This window comes from Carcharhinus amblyrhynchos, chromosome 16 (assembly GCF_965287045.1).
Source record: "Carcharhinus amblyrhynchos chromosome 16, sCarAmb.v2.hapA, whole genome shotgun sequence".
NCBI classification, from domain to species: Eukaryota; Metazoa; Chordata; class Chondrichthyes; order Carcharhiniformes; family Carcharhinidae; genus Carcharhinus; species Carcharhinus amblyrhynchos.
The window spans coordinates 5880727-5893456 of NC_137339.1; the positions used below are offsets into that span (position 1 = coordinate 5880727).

General features: G+C 43.5%; 1 protein-coding gene across 1 annotated transcript in view; it reads left to right on the forward strand.

Annotated features, from left to right (window-relative positions):
- The window catches only part of sdc4 (syndecan 4), a 29251-nt gene extending 21372 nt beyond the window's left edge, over positions 1–7879 (forward strand). Inside the window, exons 3-5 of the mRNA XM_080204611.1 lie at positions 1999–2027; positions 2699–2879; positions 3654–7879. Coding sequence (XP_080060737.1) covers positions 1999–2027; positions 2699–2879; positions 3654–3805 — 362 coding nt within the window. The 3' untranslated portion in view covers positions 3806–7879. The remainder of the gene's footprint in view (positions 1–1998; positions 2028–2698; positions 2880–3653) is intronic.
- The last annotated feature ends 4851 nt before the right edge of the window (positions 7880–12730 follow it).

Sequence of the window (12730 nt, forward strand, 5' to 3'; positions counted from 1 at the left end):
ACTTCAGAAATAAGCAAATCTCTTGCAATCCTCATCTGCAACTTGCAAAACACTCCATCACATGCTAACATTTAACCTCATTCTACATTTTAATCTGTTTAAACCACTGGGAGTTATTTTAAGCACTCTCTAACTTATAGTTTCTGCCAACATTGTATAAATTGTGGGTTTTTTTATGCAGCTTAGTTTTACAATCATTTTTGTGGCTGTCCCTTCCACTGATGTGTGTATATTTCTCTTGTTAATTCATTCATTTCTATTTAACTGGGCAGGATTTACAAACCATATCTTATTTATTAAAAACTATTTTACAAGTCCACTCAGCTCTTTTTTTTCCAGATGTGGGTGTAATTCCAGCTATTAAAATCTGTCTCTTTAACAAGCTGCCCATTAATTTAAGAGTGGCCTGTAATCTATCTTTTCCCAGGCTTTGTGTCTTTCTGGAGGTTGGGAGAGGCCAGACAGCTCTGGGATTGATCATTCAGGGGTATCCAACACCCAGTGGCAAAACTTGTCCATCCTTCATTTCCCTTGGGAATGGTGTTGATCAGTTGCCTTGAACACAACGCTTGTGAAACTATTTTGGATTCTGCCTCACTTGCTGTGGGTCTGGAGTTGGATACAAGGCAGTCTGGCCTTCACATGCAACTGACATTTTTAGAAGGATTTGATTTTCGATGAAGAGAATCCGAGATGCAAGTTCTTTCCAATTCCTTCAATGAGCGGGTCAAAAACATCAAATATTTAAGGTGCCCTTCCCTTAAGTGTCCTTATTTTTGGAAGTTTATTTTCCCCCTCGTTTGCTAACTTAGCCAAAATAGGCCATATGGAGAATACTTATTGAGAGCTAGAGTCAGGGGGTTAGTGGAGGGAGTGGGGTGGTGGAGAGGAGGGGAATCTTTGACCTCTGGTTGAAGTAGGAGGCTTACAGAAAGACTGCAAGGTTCTCCTGCCAGGGTTTCTGGTGAGAGCTGTCACCTGTTGTAGCAAGCAGCTGAGTTGAGGAAGTGGTTTTGGTGAGGGAGCACAATGCTGATTGAAGCGAGGCTACAACATCCTGCGTTACTGTAAAATCTGCCTCTTTTCAAACCCCACATTTCCCGCCCTCGCCAACACAATGACAATCGCACCTCGTCAGCATGCAACTTTGGAAATTCCGATTCTGGATGGAAAGAACATCAAAGGCTTGTTTGAGATGAACATCACAGATGCTGAAGCATGAGTTTAATTCTCTTCATGCTGGGGTGCGCTGGATGTCAATGTTCATTTGACTATCCAAATATTCCTCTCCGTCACTCATGAACAAGATGTTTCCTAATGACATTATCGCTAAACACGGCACAATTTCTAAAATAATTACACCGCTTGCAGCCACTCCCGCTTTCTGCCCTTAACTCCTAACTGCTCAGGAAGGAACCAAGCCATGCAGGCATACAAAGCTAGTACAATCCTGTGACACCCTCAAAGCACTTTGGTTACACTTGAGTGTTATTCATTGGCTGCATTGTGATGTAGAACCAAGTCAAATTGTGCACAGCAAGCTCCCACAAACCTCAAATGCCATAATGACCAGATCACCTCTCTCTTTGTGGTGATGTTTGAGGATAAAATTTTGGCCTGGACAAACCTGCTCTACATTGAATCATGTCATGGGGTATTTCAGATCCACCAGAGAGGACTGAGCAGTTAACATCTCCCATCCATCCAAACTACACTGGAGAATGAGTAAATGTCTAAATTTGTACTCCACTCTAGAATGGAAGCCTTGAAAGTATCTGAAGCCTGTGGTACCAGTGCCTATGGTCTGGAGAGGTTCACCCCCACTGAGTGTGCTACCTAACCCCAAATAACATCCCCAGCACTGAAACATTTTCAAGTGATACAGAGGCTGTTTTGATTCTTATTATAGTAATATGTACAGTTTTACTTTGCGATGATATATTGCTCATTTAAACTTTGCAGATTGTAATGGTTAACCTATTCCTTCTTTATTTGCAGATGGGCGCGAGAAACCATTTGATGATGAGGTGAGATATGCTCCATTCTTTACTGACTTGCCATTGGGGTCGTATGATTTTCATTCTATGATTGTCAAGGGAGCCCAATAATAGGAATCTGGAATGGGAGGAGAGTTGGGGTTTTGCAAAGAACTGGGTGAATTTTACGGGGATTCCCCACTAACTGAAGAGATTTGGTTTTGTACAAGTTTCCCAACCACAGAATGTTACCACACAGAAAGCGGCCATTTGACGCATTGTGTTGCAACTCTGTGCTGGACCCCACTGCTGTGGTATTGATGCCCCCTGCAGTGTCAGCTCAATGCAATGATACAGTGTTGGCACTAACAAAGGACACCTTGATAGGAGCACAGTTATGGTTGTTGCGATGTTTTGCAGTCTCATGCTCCGATATGTTGCTGGCTGACACGGCAGAGTTAATGACGGTGGCAGTGATTGCACTTGGTGCCAGAAAGGGGGAGGCAGAAGTGACCAAGATGACCAAAAGTCCCAATGGCCGTCCAGCAATGGCTGCTAATAAGGCAGCAAAAGGGAATGACCCCATTGACAAAGGAGCTGGCATCCAACATAACACAAATACCACATTGTGGCTTCTTTACTCATTTTGTGTGAGACAGAATTCTGGGAAATGGTGGGAGTGAGGAAGACTTAGTCTAACAGAATGGTTATTTCTACTCCAGGATGATCTAGACAATCGAATTGATGAGAGTGACATTGTTGACAATGTAGAGACCCGCATTGAGGGAAATGAAGTGCATCTGCTGAAAAATGCCCCATCACAGGATGACATCGACAACAGGGTTGCCATGGCGAGCACAAACAACAATGGCAGTGTCTTTGAAAGCACAGAGATGCTAGCAGGTACTGTCTGACATCACTATATATGGAAATGATTAGTTCCAAGTATTTATACCCCCCTCGCCCAAACAAAACCCACCTTGTGTAGAATTAACAGTGGCTCAATGTCTGTGCTGCTATTTTCTGTTGACTCCACTCATCATCTTGTTAATCCAGCTTTCCCTTTGAGTGCATTGATGCTATTCCCCTCCCCGTGGCTGTGAATTCCACATTTGAATACATAAAGCTGGGTAAAGAAATTCCTGCTGAATTCCCGATTAGATTTATAAGTGACTGGCTATGTTAAGGGTGACAGACTTCCTTTCTTTAAAGGGTGTTACACCTAAAACCAAATTATTTTTTGAAATATCTGGCTATTAGAAGCTTGCTATGCAAATGGACAGTGAGTGACGCTTTGTCAGTTACAACAGTAACTACACTTCAATGTCATGGGTGGCACAGTGATTACCACTGCTGCCTCACAGCGCCAGGAACCCAGTTCGAATCCCGGCTTGGGTCACTGTCAGTGCAGAGTCTGCCCGTTCTCTCTGTGTCTGCATGGGTTTCCTCCGGGTGCTCTGATTTCTCCCCATAGTCTGAAAGACATGCTGGTTGGATACATTGGCTGTGCTAAGTTCTCCCTGCATGTGCTGAAACGGGTGCCGGAGTGTGGTGACTAGGGGGTTTTCACAGTAACTTCATTACAGTGTTAATGTACGCCTATTTGTGACACTGATAAACTTTAAAAACACAATGTAAAGTTATGCTGATCGACTCTGTGCTCTCTTTTTGTTACAGCAATGATTGCTGGTGGCACCATTGGCCTTCTGTTTGCCATCCTCCTCATCCTGCTTCTTGTTTACCGCATGAGGAAGAAGGATGAAGGCAGCTACGACCTGAGCAAAAAACCCATCTACAAAAAGGCTCCAACCACTGAGTTCTATGCATAAGCTTCACGGGTGCCTGAGCTTCTGAACAACAGACTTTATATTCTTTCCAAGAGCTTCCGCCTTAACACGACAAAGACAAAAAGTGAAGCCAAATTCTGCAACTAGTTTTTTCAAAAAAAACTCTGCATTTTTTTATATATAACGTATACATCTGTGTGCATTATATATAAAAAAAACCACAAATCCACAAAGTGCTGGAAAAAATGTTGTCTAACCCAGATTAAAAAGATTTTAAAGCATTTTCGAATTGGGATGTCTGGATTTAAAAAAAACATATCTGTTATTGCCCACCCGAGTATTTCTATCAAGATCTGCTGAGGAGGGATCGACAAAAGGTTTCACATTTCTGATCTCTGAAGCTGTAACTGATTTTCAATAGACGGGCAGGGATATCCACGGATTTTCCCAGAAATCTACGGATAAACACTAATTGGTAACTTGATCAATGACGTTAAGAATCGCAGGTGTATTTCTACATTTCTTCTGAGTTTTTTAAATAAATGACTGCTCACACAAGTTGCCTCCCATCTCCCCTCCCATACAGAAAAGTATTTGGCACCTACATTTCATCTTGACCACAAAACAAATTGGAATTTGTATAAATGGGTTAGAGGCATACATAATCATAAATTGTAGTATTTTATTACAAATACTAATAACGTGTTCCTATAACATCACTGTCAAGAATTCTGTGAGAGCTGGTTCTAACTAAAAATTTCATGCTTTTTTTAAGAAAAAATAATTTATCTATCTAAAAATATTTTAATTGCCGCCTCTTCACTTATTTCAAGGTGTGATTTTATTTTTTAAAAATGTATGTTTCAGATGAATGATGTTTTAGTTCTAGGATGATGTACCTTTCTGCCATTTTTATTTTGTGAATATGATTAGTTTTCATACTGGAACGATTACTATTTTAGTAATCAGTACATCACAGGATAATGTGGGGTCAGTCACTCTGAAAGTGATGGAGTGAAATGTTTTCTGTGTTATTTTTAAAGAAAGAGGGTTTCTTTTTGTGTGTGTGTTTTTTTATTTTTAAATTTAACCCTGTCCCTGGAAATGCCCTTTTTTTTTAAATCCTGGAGATGTACAGACTATGTGCTGCCTCTCCATTCCTCATTCAATTTGACCCCGGCCCATGTTGTTACTAGGGAACTGTGTAGACGTTCTGTGCAAGAAACATGCAAAAGTCAAACACTTTGGGTTCAAGTTCAAATTCCTGGGCACTTGAGGTTGTTGTTTATTATCCTCTCATTTACACTAACCCACCAATCATCCACATATCCATCGTTTCCTGTCGTAGTGGGGCCCAACCCTTGGCCTTTGCTGTTTTTCTCTCTCCCAAGTCATTGATGTAACTGAACCTATGGCTGCGTTTCTCAGTCAGTGTTCGTGAGAATAAGATCCCTTGACGATTAGAATAATTCTTTGAAAGATGTTTTTTTTTAAAGAACATCAAATGCCAAAGTTTTTAAACACAACTCTCTTTACTTTTCCACTCAGACTGTTGGGGAAACCTGAGCTTCAGCCTAAACTAAACCTTCCATTGCCTCAGAATGCAAGCACATCCTGTTTTTGTGTACAAAAAAAATTAATGGGAGAGCGATTTATGGATTAAATTATTTTATAAATAAAGGAATCTTTTATCTTGCATTTGTGCAGCTGTAGATCCTATGCAAAAAGACTTTTGATGTTTTGTTTTTCCATGCTCATTTTCATCGTAATGTCATTTAAATTCAGAAACACTAAAGAGAAAATTCCCTTCAGATCGCCCCTCCTGTGGAAAAGCCGAATTTTCCATCGGTTTCCACTTGAGACTAAGAAAGACACTAATCAGAGTGTTGATGGTGCCAGCCCTATTTGAAAGGCCAAACTGATCGTATAGCAATAAAAGCAATTTAAAACGTTTTTTTCTGAAGCAAGCTTACCGTTTTTTAAATAGCTTTATAATAAAATTTACCATGGATCTTTTTGCATTGTTCAGAGTAAGATTGACTGAACTGGCCACAGAGGAGCTATAAGGCCCTTAGTGTTATGTTTTTACAGAGAGAGAGTTTAGCGAGGGAAGTTGCAGATCTTTGGGTCTAGGTGGTTAATGGTATGGTTTGAAACACCCATGGGAATTCAGTAAGGCAAGTGCTATGCCAAAGGCAAGAGAACTTTGGTTTTAAGCAATTTCTTTTGATGCCTTTTCCTCTGCGCATTTTGGGCGAATCGACCAATTTCCAACCACACCCCATTCTCTTCTTTATTGTGGCAGTCCCAGGTTTAAGGCATCCTTTCAATCTTGCGGGAATAGGACTCCTTTCAATAGATTTAATGGACAAAAAAAAATTAAGCAGAATTGTAGTTGATAAAGTGGTGCTTTATTGTACACACCTGTGTTCTAATCCTGTCCAAACCTGCAGGATTCTGCATACTGTGGGTTGCTGGTTAACATTGGTTTAATTTTCTGTGAACTAAATTAAATGGTGAATTGAATCTGGCTATAATCTGACCCATCCACCTACCAGGTGGCTAAGCAAGAAAGTGGCTGGAGAAGATGATGGCTTTCAAACCATGGGCCTTTCTCAATAAGGCCTCAATGGGCCTGTTGCTTTGCGAGGGCTGAGAGGCAGCTGGTATCCTAGATTACTATACAAAAGAAAGCATGTTGATGGCTCAGTCGGTTGTGTCGGTATTTGTAGAGTTATGTGGCCAAAACCCAATGTCCAGCCATTATTCCCTTCTCTTCGGCTACTCAGTAAATAGGATTGAAGCTTTCTTTTTAAATAAAGAGTTTGTTTCTAATTCTTTGTGCTGATTTACTGGCTGCTGCAGTATCTGAAAAGCACACCCAAGTACAGAACTTGAGAAAAGTATAATTTTTTTGGTTCTGCTATTAAAACTATATTTTGGTACAGAAATAAGAATTTGTGGTATTTTTTGGTTTATATTGGTGTAAATACTAATAGCAACATTCTTAATGGTGGCTTGATGTGCGAGTGGGATTGGATTTTATAAACGAGTAGATCAACTCCTTTTGAAAAACTCCAATGCTCCCACCCCCTGATCAACTCCCTTGTGCGGCCAATTGGTGACTGTGGAGTTGCATGCCATCCTTGGTGCTATTACACGCAAATATAAAGTGTCATATCATTTAACTGGAGTGAGAGATTCCAGCGTTGTGTGTTTATTGGTCCTTGAAAAGTGAAGCTTCTTTCCTTGGCCCTCGCAAGCTTCAAATAACTGCAGGGTAAATAAAGTCTTTGGGTAAGGGAGGAAGCTTCGTGCATTTTACAGTGCATCACCAACTGCTCACTGAAGATATTAGGATTGGTTTGGGACTGTTTTTGGATTAGAAATATTCTGCTTATTGTTACTCTTGCTTCCCTGCTGTGCAATACTTGCAAGCACATGAAACTGTTGGGATGCATAAGTAGAGTAGGGTGAAAGAGGAGCGAGAGAAAGATCAATTCATCCTCCCTTTATATTTATGGGAGGTGTTGGGGAGGTGAGCAGACAACACCATTTCTTGCTCCCTATTATGTTCCAAGTATGGTCAATGCCAGTTGCTGGGACTTCTAGGTTAGAACTTCCAATGAGTGAGTTTGGCACTAGTGGGTGCAACATAAGTTCCAATTTTGGTATTCTGAATACCGTTTTTGTACATGCCGAATTCACACTTATCTAGTTTTTGTCGTGATCCACATGGTAATTTCCAGCACTGTCAGAGATCTGTGGGTGCAATTTGAAGCTAAGTTGCAGCTCGCCACTTTTCCATCCCTCCCATATTGTCCTCCGTTCATTTCAAGGGGGGGGAAATGGGGTAAGTGGCTGTTGCATAAGTACCAACATTGCTCCTGATCCCATCGGAATTCCAATGGGCAGATTAGGTTAAAATTGCTTCCCCGATATTCCAAACTGTCTTAGTACCAGTGGGAAAACTGTAACTTGTCTTCCTGTTGACTAACTCATTTGTCCATGGAGAAAAGTGATTTGCTATTTTCAGATCTGTACATATTCATATGTTTAATTTGTTCTGTTACTGGATGTATTATGTATAAATAAAACATTATCTTTACACAAAAATATCAGTTTCTCTCTTTGCATTTAGTTAAAGACTTTTTCTGATCTCAGGATGTGCCAAAGCACTTTACAGCCAATGAGGTTCTTTTGAAATGTAGTCACTGGAAATAGGAAAGAATGTGCCTGGCTCACACACAAGTCCCACAAAAGGTAACCTGATAATCATCAGGTAATTGCTTCTTGGTGAAGCTTAAAAATTCCCCTATTCCTCTTTGAAATGGTGGCCATGGAATCTTTTGTCAACTTGCCCAAGAAGACAGGGTCTCTGTTTACTGTCCAAAGACATCCCTCAGAGTGCAGCACTCTCTCAGTCCTGCTCCTCAGTGTTACTGCAGCATCCCCTCAGCACTGACCCTCTGACAGTACAGCACTCCTGCAGTACTGACCCTCTGACAATGCAGCACTCCCTCAGCACTGACCCTCTGACAGTGCAGCACTCCCTCAGCACTGACCCTCTGACAGTGCAGCACTCCCTCAGCACTGACCCTCTGACAATGCAGCACTCCCTCAGCACTGACCCTCTGACAGTGCAGCACTCCCTCAGCACTGACCCTCTGACAGTGCGGCACTCCCTCAGCACTGACCCTCTGACAGTGCGGCACTCCCTCAGTACTGACCCTCTGACAGTGCGGCATTCCCTCAGCACTGACCCTCTGACAGTGCGGCACTCCCTCAGCACTGACCCTCTGACAGTGCAGCACCCCCTCAGCACTGACCCTCTGACAGTGCAGCACCCCCTCAGCACTGACCCTCTGACAGTGCAGCACTCCCTCAGCACTGACCCTCTGACAGTGCAGCACTCCCTCAGCACTGACCCTCTGACAGTGCGGCACTCCCTCAGTACTGACCCTCTGACAGTGCGGCATTCCCTCAGGACTGACCCTCTGACAGTGCGGCACTCCCCCAGGACTGACCCTCTGACAGTGCGGCACTCCCTCAGCACTGACCCTCTGACAGTGCGGCACTCCCTCAGTACTGACCCTCTGACAGTGCGGCATTCCCTCAGGACTGACCCTCTGACAGTGCGGCACTCCCCCAGGACTGACCCTCTGACAGTGCAGCACTCCCTCAACGCTAATCCTGCAACTATGCGGAATTTCTTCAAGATACTTAGTAATAGGCAATAAATGTTGTCCTTGCTATGCCAACCACATCCCTGAAATGAATAAAAAATAAGACTAAATAGATGCCATTGACAGCAGAGTAAAGAATTTCTCTGGACTCCTTTACAAGACGTGGCACAGCAGACTATCAAGGAGAGAAATCCTACTTTTAGCTGTTTGCTGTGTTTTCCTGGCAGATTCCTACTCTGGTATTCCCAGAGAGAGAATACGTGGCTATTCCAGCATTTTACCCAAAATGTTACCAATTCAGGGACAATTATTCTCATTCCTTCTGTGCCAACCAATACCAGAGGGAGAGGTGCGGGGGTGGGGATGGGAGCTTGGTGTCTCCTGAGAGCTAAGTTGTATGCAGCATCCAATGTCTCTCCACAGCAGTTGGCGGTAGGTCCAAAACACCGTTCATTTTTTATCTCAGACTTGTCTGTTCCATCTCTCACGTTACAGGCCACCCGTCCTCCAAATTCAAAAACTTAATCTCATTAAGAGCTATATTGGCATGTCCTCACCACACCAACTCTGTTCATCCAACACTTCTGCATTCAATGACGTTTTTTTCTTTGTATTCATCCTTGGGGGCATGGGTGTCGCTGGCTGAACATAAGAACATAAGAAATAGGAGCAGGAGTAGGCCATCTAGCCCTTCGAGCCTGCCCCGCCATTCAATAAGATAATGGCTGATCTGTTGTGGCTCAGTTCCACTTTCCCGCCCTCTCCCCATAACCCTTAATCCCCTCTCTTATCAAGAACCCATCAACCCGCTTCTTAAAAATATTTAGCGAGGCAGCCTCCACCACTTCAACGGGCAGAGAATTCCAGAGATTCACCACCCTTTGAGTGAAGAAGTTCCTCCTCAACTCCGTTCTAAACCGCCTCCCCTTTATCTTGAGGCTGTGCCCCCTAGTCCTACTGTCTTTTTTGAGCGGGAAGAGTCTCTCCACCTCTATCCTATCCATCCCATTCATCATCTTATACGTCTCAATGAGATCTCCCCTCATTCTTCTAAACTCTAGCGAGTACAAGCCTAGTTTATTCAGCCTCTCCTCATAGCTCAACCCCCTCAACTCCAGTATCAGCCTAGTAAACCTCCTCTGCACTCCCTCCAGGGCCAAAATATCCTTGCGCAGGTGCGGCGCCCATTTATTGACCATCCCTAGTTGCCTTTGAGAAGGTGGTGGTGAGCTGCCTTCTTGAACTGCTGCGGTCCATGTGGAGTGGGTACACCCACTTTTTTTTTCTGTAGCATTTCACACAATCGAAAGGTTTGCAAGAGTAGTTAAGAGTCAAAACACATTACTGTGGGTCTGGAGTCACATGTAGGCCAGACCAGGCAAAGACAGACGCTTTCCTTCCCTAAAAGGCATTGGTGAACCAGATGAGTTTTTACAACAATCCAGTAGATTTGTGGTCTCTTTATTAATGAGATCAGCTTTCCAATTCAAGGTTTATTGAGTGAAGTTAAATTCAACTCAGCACCCCCCACTTCCCCCCAACTCCTGTGATAGGATTTGAACTCATGTCTCCAGAGCTTTAGTGCAATCCTCCAGATTAGTTCTCTAGTCCAGTCATGCCTCAGTTTAAAAATTCCCATCTTTGTTTTTGAATATCGCTATAGCCTGGTCCCACATAAGACCATTCATTATCTCATATCTGTCATGTTGCTGTTTGTGGGAGCTTGCTTTGCACAAACTGGCTGCTGCATTTCCTACATTACAACAATAACTAGAGTTCAGAAAAGTACTTTATCAGTTGAGGGGAGGTGGTGGTCCAGTGCTTAGAAAGTCAGCCGATATTCTGGGAAGCCAGGTTCAAATCCCACCATGGCAAATGTTGGAATTTGAATTCTAAAAAAAATCTGGAGTTTAGAACCTGGGGACCATGAAACTATTGTCAATTGACGGAAAAACCCATTTCCTTTAGGGAAAGAAATCTGACGTCCTTGCCTTGTCTGGCCTACATGTGGCTTCAGAGCCACAGCAATGTGGTTGACACTCAACTGCCCCCCAAGAGCAACTAGGGATGAGCACTGAGTGCTGGCCAGCCAATGACGCTGTGTACCACAAATGAATAAGAAAAAAGTAGTAGGGAACATCCAGGAGTCATAAAAGGTGCTATACAAATGCATGCCTTTCTCTTTCTCCTACAAAGTCTCCAGTGCTGCATAAAAGATCTTCAGAGAACATTCTCTGACCTTCTTAACACACCCACTCAAGCCTCCACTGCAAGCAGCGGCTGACCTTTAAGAGATGCAAGTTAACTTCAAGAGGCATGAGTACGAGAGAATACAGAGAACTCCATTTGGCCCATCAAGTCGATACGAACTCTCCGAAAGACCATCCAACCCAGGCATGTCCTTCCCCACCCAACACCAACACCTTATCCCCGTAACCCTGCATATTTACTGTGGCTAATCCATATAAACTATGTCTTTGGACACTAAGAGGCAATTTAGCACAGCCAATCTACCTAACCGCATGGAACCTGACCCTTCAGCAGTGCAGTAATTGCTGAGGTTGCACATCACCATCATTGTTGGTGTCCAGATCACCAACAAGCTGTCCTGGTCCCCCCAAGCTGACACTATAGTCAAGAAAGCCCACCAATGCCTCTACTTTCTCAGGATGCTAAGGAAATTTGGCACGTCAGCTTCCATTCTCACCAGCTTTTACAGATGCACCATGGAAATCATTCTTTCTGGATGTATCACAGCTTGGTATGGCTCCTGCTCTGCCCAAGACTGCAAGAAACTGGTCACAAATTTAGCCCAATCCATTCCACTTCCCGCTGTCTCGGAAAAGCAGCCAGAATAATTAAGGACCCCACACACCCAGGACATTCTCTCTTCTACCTTCTTCCATTGGGAAAAAGATATAAAAGTCAGATAGAACCCTACAGTGCAGAAAGAGGCCCTTCGGCCCATCGAGTCTGCACCGAACACAATCCCACCCAGGCCCTACTCCCACATCCCCACACATTATACCCACTAATCCCTCTAACCTACACATCCCTGGACACTAAGGGGCAATTTCTTAGCACGGCCAATCAACCTAACCCTCACATCTTTGGACTGTGGGAGGAAACCAGAGCACCCGGAGGAAACCCACACAGCCACGAGGAGAACGTGCAAACTCCACACAGACAGTGACCCGAGCCAGGAATCGAACCCAGGATCCTGGAGCTGTGAAGGAGCAGTCCTAACCACTGTGCTACCGTGCCCCCCCCCGCCGGTAGTCAGTTGGTATGTGTCTGAGGACACATACCAATCGACTCAAGAACACCTTCTTCCCTGCTGCCATCAGACCTAACTTATATTAATTTGATCTTCCTTGACACCTGAGCTATGACTGTAACACTACATTCTACATTCTCTCGTTTCCTTCTCTATGAACAGTACGCTTTGTCTGTATAGCGTGTAAGAAACAATATTTTTCACTGGATACCAATAAATTTGACAAAAATAAATCAAATAAAAGAAATAAAATCAAATAATAAGCAGAATATTCACGTGCTTTCTGCATTTATTTCGAATGCAGGTGCAGCAGGTGGTCAGGAAGGCTAATGGGATGCTGGCCTTCATAGCGAGGCGGATTGAATATAAAAGTAGGGAGGTCTTGCTGCAGCTGTATAGAGCATTGATGAGGCCGCAGCTGGAGTACTGTGTGCAGTTTTGGGCGCCGCACTTACGCAAGGATATTTTGGCCTTGGAGGGAGTGCAGAGGAGGTTTACTAGGCT